We start from the raw sequence: 6716 nt of genomic DNA on the forward strand, positions 1-6716 counted from the left end.
GTTCCTGCTTCTATGTATTTTCTGTCAAACATCTTCATGGTATTATGAATGTATTTTATGGTGTACTTTTTAAGCAGTTTTTATTTTGCAGATGTTGCTAAACTTGCATAAGAAGAGTTGGATGGAAGGTTTGACACTTCAGGACTACAGTGAACATTGCAAACTCAATGAAACAGTAGTGAAAGAGATGTTGGAATTAGCGAAGAATTATAACAAGGTACTCATATTCCATAAAGACAGCATAATTGCAATTATTTATGAAGTGGAGGAGTTTCTGAAGTAAAGAGCTGATTGTCACAACATTTATTCACAATGGCTTGTAGAGGACTGGACTAGAAACTAAACAATCATTACAGGAACTCTTTTGGATCTTGGTGCTTATTATGATACCAGTTTTCAGGATTCGGAGTTTTATGCTGTTTTATACGATCTATTTTCAATAAAGAGTTTCCCAGGGTACTGGGTTTAGTTAAATTAGGCACAGGTATGTCTGTCATGGCCTTGTGGAAACTGTGTTTGTTTGCTGCTAATCAGCTCTGTGACACTTCTCTGAGAAGTTGACTATTAACTTTCTTAAAGTAGCAGAATAGCTCTTCAATCTTTTTTTTTCTCCTAGTCTAAATTAGCAAAGTGCTTAATTATGTGTTTAGCTCTAAAATGGAAATAATCACATCCATTTTGTATTTACACTTTGCCAAGTGAATGTGCAGCTCCTGTAGCTCAGAATAAGCAATTGATTATATTCTTTATTTCTTCAGTCAAGGGCCACTTGACTAGACTTTAGCATAGTAGAGTAAAGGTCTATCCATATCATTCCATTAAATAGATAGATAGACAGTTACTCATTGTAGAACCTAATTTGATGTTCTTTTAGATGAAGAAAATACTGCTTTTGTAAGAAAGAGGAATCAGTTATTTGTACTGTTTTAATACTAGCACTTACACTTTAAAAACTGTTTATAAATACTAGATCTCGACAAGCATTCTTTAAGTAGTGTGTCAATCATTCTTGATATTATAAAAATGCTGTTTTTTAACTTGCTCTTAAAACAAAAAAAAACCAATGTGCATTTACTAGGAAAGTAAGCAGATCTACTTTGCACAAACACTGTATTTGAAGACAACAGAACGCTATAAAGATATATTAAAATAGGTAACTTGAATTAAACAGGACGTAAAGACTTGCTAAGGATCAAACCTCAAATAGAACAATGTGGGTAACAATAGTTTTGATTTTTGCATTGTGGCTTTAATTGTCTTTACTGATACCTACCATTTAAGACTTTTTCTTAAAACACTTTGGTGAATACATCTTGCTTATCTGTATTCCCCTTGATCTTTTGCTCTAATATTTAGTAATTAAAACCATGTCTGCTGAAAAGCTGAAGTACCTTTCCTTTTGACTTTCTGAAATGTGTTGCTACTTGATTTTTTTTTTTTTGAGAGAGAGAGAGAAAGAGAAAAGCAAGAGAGAGAATTATATTTTAAGAATCTTGTGTCTTGGGGAAAAAGTAAACGAATTCTGAAACACTGACCTTTTCTGTGTTTCTTTCGCAGGCTGTTGAAGAAGAAGATAAGATGACACCTGAACAGCTGGCAATAAAAAATGTTGGCAAGCAGGTGAGGTGCGATGAATTAGAGTGAGGTGGAATGATAAGCTTGGTTCATTCTAAATATTAATTTCCTTACATGCACATAGGTGATTTTAGTTCTACATACAAGATATTTTCAACTCTGCAAATAATGAATTTATTTTTGCTGAATACTGCTTTCAGGAGCAATTGACTTTTGACTTTAGGTAACCTGCAGAATACCTGAAAGTCATGTTCTGCATGCGTTTGTATTACGTGCTGTGGAGTACTGTTCGGATATGGTACACTTTCCTTTTTTTTCCTCAAAGGAGAGACATAAAAATATCCAAGTCCATTTTAGTGTTACGGAGAGGCCAAAATCATGGAGACTTAAACAGAAAAGGTTTGGGGATGGTTTATGAATTATCATGGCTCAAGAGCCAGCTCATCTCTGTGCTCAGTTCATGAGCGCACTGTGGGTGCTTGCTTAGCTCCAGTACACACACAAGCAACTAAGCTGCATTGCTTTATATTGATGTTGAAGAAAAACAGTTTAGGACCATATCTGAAATTGAAAACACCTACTCAAACCAATCTATTTTTTTCAATATCCGGCTATAGTATCCTTATAGAGCACTTGACAGAAAACTCTTTTTACATTTGATTTTGAGCTAAACACTGAGGAAATGTACTGTGGTAGGGGAGAGAAGGACAGAAATGAAATTGGTAAAGGATTGTCTTTAAAATTCAGGAATGGCAATGCAAACAAGAAATAGCTTTAAAAACATCAATAAGTCCTTAAAGGACCAGCATTTATTCTATTGTTAGTAGTTCTATAAGAATATAAAGGACTCTGGTTTGCTCTTATATCTCAGCTTCTAGCAGCTATGTCAAAATATATCTGTAGTATTGTGTAGTCACTCATGTATTTCTGTAGCATTCAGAACGATGGCCAAATCTTTATTGAACATATATGTGTATTAATATACGTACACACAGATTTTATGTGCACATACATAAATATATAATATATATATATATATATATATATATATATATATATAACATGTAGGAAGGGCTATATTTTAAGGGTTATGACATCACCTCAGATAGAACCTCACCTTCATTTCTTGTCTAAATTATTATGCATATGTAGAAAAAAATCTTTATTTTGATTTTTTTTCTTTAATTTTTTTTTCTGGGAGAGATTTCCCAATGCAACAATAACATTTTATGATTTTTCTGAAATGTGCCTGTTAATGTTTCAGTATTATTTGGAGCGAGATTAATTACCTAAATGTAATTCTGAAAAAAAATTATGATTATGGTTAAATTTACAATCAAATAAACTTATTCTTTGCAAATGCACAAAAATGCCCACATCAATTGAGTAATAGTGTGCAGGGATGTGTATTTTCAAAATGTTGCTCAGGCTTAGCAATCAGTTTTGCAGAACACTTCAATATATTACTAGGCTTTTTTTCATTTTTATGGGAATAAATATGTTAATTTTCTTGCAGTTAATAGGACTATTCAAAGACCATTTGTTAGATTGTTGAGTTTTTACAGGATTAGAACACAAATTTATGCAAGATCTGAAAACATGTTGCACCATACCAGAATTCTGATTAAAATATTGGCCTCATTAAGGTGCTTACTAAAATAGTCATTGATCTGCATAAAATCAGGATTTCATCTAAAATTTTATTAAAATATTTTATATGGCTTTATTAGTTTACTGTATGGATATATCAGCCTGTAAACTTTTGTGGTATACATCTTGGTTTACATTTAAGTAATACATTTAAGTAGTACCAGCTCCACATGTTTTGGGGATTTTTTTTTTCCTCCTGGGAATAGCTTTGTAAATTCATCAGTTGAGATATTAATCTAGAATAGCTTTGAAGAACTTTCTGTACTTATTCTCAAGTTTTGTAGACTAGATAATGGTTTTGATGTGCAATTTTCTTGCATTCATGTTGCGTTCATATTGGCAATTTCACAGAGTACTATTATAACAAACTTAGCATATTGAAATAACTAGTTGATACCAGTAGGGTGATACATATATATAATTTTTGTTTTACTCCAAATTGCCTTGTATTTTTTTTCTGCTTTTAATGGACCTGACTTCTTAAATTTGGGATCGCTGGTAGACAGAAGTTTTGGATAGTTGAAATTAATAAGAGCTTTACCAACACTGGGGAGACCATTCCAAATGTTTTGTGCCATCCTGTAGAACTTGGAGCTGTTGTGGTTTCTCTTCAGAAGCTGGAGAGAAGTTTACTTCCTAAACCTATCTTCAGCTTCTCTGAATGATAGCAAGGACTAATAACGTCTTATTTGGCAGGTTGGTTAGAATGAAAAACTTGGGAGCTTCACTGGCCTATGTTCCTTAATTCACAGTCATCTTAAATAGAACTGAAATAAATGAACAAAACATAACACTGATGGATTTCATGTCTCATGGCATACTTTGTATTTCAGGACCCCAAACGTCATTTAGAAGAGCATGTGGATGTGCTGATGACCTCAAACATTGTCCAGTGTTTAGCTGCTATGTTGGATACAGTTGTATTTAAATAACCAATTTACTGTTTGTGATGTTTTCTGTGTATATTTGTTTATTGTTTTGAGTACTCACAAACCAGAGATTGTTGAGGCTATATTTGATTAAGCAGAGACATCTGACTTCATTTGCAGTGTAAGTGCAGCACAGTAACACCTTCAATTTCTAATTGTGCTGTTGCTTCAGTTTCTTTATGTCAGGGTCTTTACAGATTCCAAAGCAATTCGAGAATACATTGTGGGCAAAATTACATTTTCATTTAATATGGGGCAGGGGGAGGGGGAAAACAGTAGTACATATACATTTTGATTGTTGCAACATAATAAAAATGCATTTACAAACCTGTCTTAAGTTCTGGAAGACCTTTTTTTTTGTGTGTGAAAGTTAGGAGAAATTAGTAGTGTAGGAAAAAGCTGTGCAGGTAAAATCTGACTTTTCTACCCTCTATAAAACTACTGAGATATTAATTAATAGGATAGCAAAAATGATCAAATTAAATTTGCCTCCCATGGATTACTAAATACTGGGACAAAAAAAATGTAGTAGCACTGAATTTGGAGGACAAAAAAAAATACTGAAAATTGACTGCTCCATTTCAATATTGTTCAAGCCATAATATCAACAGGAAACAATTGACCTTAACAAAATGAATTCGGCTATCCTGATAACAGAATTCCACAGTGCTCTCACAAGCAGGGTCATATATACCAGAATTCCAAGAATGAACATTAAAATAGCAGGGGCTGTCAGAATATTATCCATTGAAAGTAGACCTAACAGGAGGGTGGGTGTATGAGATGTCCACATGTATACAGAAAAGGGTCTCAGCTGGAATGTGTCATTGATAACCCTTTCCACTGGCTAGAGAGGAAAACACAAGAAGGTGAATGGATTGGTTCCTGGGTTTTAAGCAAATGAAGCCATGTAACAATAACAACAAGAAAACCCCTCTCTCCCTAACTTCAAGTATTGGATGGTAATTAGGTTGATTTGATTCTTTAGTCTGTTCAAGAGTATTCTTTCTGTTCATACACAGTATTTTGTTTAATTACTGAAAAGAAATTTTTTTGAATAAACTGATCTAATAAAAGTACGTGAATATTTTAAAACTGCTACATAGATCTCTTTGTTAAAGATTTTTAAAAGATTTGACTTATTTGTGTATTGAAAATACTCTAAATTTTTTTCTTATTTTTCCACATTGTGTCCATAATGATCATTAAAATTCAAACGTTTTCATTTTGTTTGGAATATCATATTTGGGCCAATTTACTATTTTCAAATAACTATCTCAAAGTATGTTTAACAAGCATTTACTTCAGAAGGAAACAAATGCAATTTTTTTTTCCAGCTGCTCTACTTATGGTCTTTCCCCTTGCTCCTTAGTGGGCAATAGAATATGACACAGAGAATGGAGCCACAGAAGCCACATTTGCTTAATAAGCTACATGTAGCTTCAGTGGAAATGCTTTCTAGCAGCAAGCCTGAAGACAGGGTCATTGGTGAGCAAGGGTCTACTTAGGCCTTGCAGCTGCCTGGAGCATGGTACACCTGCATCCCAGGGTGAGAGGGGGCAGCATCCAGGGGACCACAGCTGGGTGTTGTTTTCCAGCAGAGCTTCAGTGCTACGAGATGCTTGCACACACCATGGCATGAGGCGGACATGTAGCTTGGTAGGTCTTAGATCACGTGGCATCTCAGAACAAGAGAAACTGTTGCAGTGCTGCAGCATATTGCAGTGCATGAAAGGCTAGTGTTAAGCAGGAGCTACATCAGTGAGTCTTGCACGTTCTGAATTAGTTTTGACAAATCTCCATCTTGCAGGGGGTAGCTGAAGGCAATCTGTGGGAGAAGCAAGTCTCTTGCATCATTGGCTGTAGTACTCTGCTCTCCGTCCACTGCTCACACAATTTTCCCCTTACAAAGAAGTTGTATGAATAATCACAAAGCTGTGGTATGGGGCATCTTTCTTCCTCTTTTGCGGTGTTTTAGGAGGTAGAGCATTTGGAAGCATGCGTGTGTGCAGCAACCTGAGAAACAGCAGCCCAGATAGCATCTTGGAGGAAGAAAGAGGTTTCCAAGCAGCCACCTTCTGAGCCTCCAGCCGCAGTAGAGCAGACCTTCATTAACAGCTTGACCCCTCGTCACCTGTCAGCACGCGGGACTGGCATGTTGTATTCGCAAGCCTCTCTCCTCCATTCTCTGGCGATTCTATAACACCACCTGCCATTGCATATCCACCTATTATACCAGTTTAGGAGTTGTGCACACTGAAGATTTTTGGCATATATTAACACTTCCATGTGATTGGCAGTATACTACTGAATTCATTGCAGCTCTGCATGTATACGGGTTTAGCTATGTAATTTAGGGCAGCATTTCCCAGTGTTTATCTGTATTTTGACCCATCTCCTGCCTGTTTATCTAAATTCATTATCTTTCAAGCAGTTTCAAGGAGGGGAGTGCAAGGGTGGAAACGCTAGTGAAACAGGTGTGGCAAGCGGTTGTTAAAACTGTTATTGATAAAACTATTTTCTTAGCACAGAAGGAAGGTATGGGATGGGAGGTCGCATGTA

The 6716-nt window shown here is 35.4% G+C and overlaps 1 protein-coding gene across 2 annotated transcripts in view; it reads left to right on the plus strand.

Moving 5' to 3' along the window:
• Positions 1-4485, plus strand: part of PSMD14 (proteasome 26S subunit, non-ATPase 14) — a 49738-nt gene extending 45253 nt beyond the window's left edge. For both annotated transcript variants that reach the window (XM_062579109.1, XM_062579110.1), the window contains 3 exons: positions 92-217; positions 1558-1620; positions 4059-4485. In XM_062579109.1, the coding sequence (XP_062435093.1) occupies positions 92-217; positions 1558-1620; positions 4059-4157 (288 nt within the window). In that variant the 3' untranslated portion in view covers positions 4158-4485. The remainder of the gene's footprint in view (positions 1-91; positions 218-1557; positions 1621-4058) is intronic.
• Positions 4486-6716: the final 2231 nt, after the last annotated feature.

This window comes from Rhea pennata, chromosome 6 (assembly GCF_028389875.1).
Source record: "Rhea pennata isolate bPtePen1 chromosome 6, bPtePen1.pri, whole genome shotgun sequence".
Lineage (NCBI taxonomy): Eukaryota > Metazoa > Chordata > Aves > Rheiformes > Rheidae > Rhea > Rhea pennata.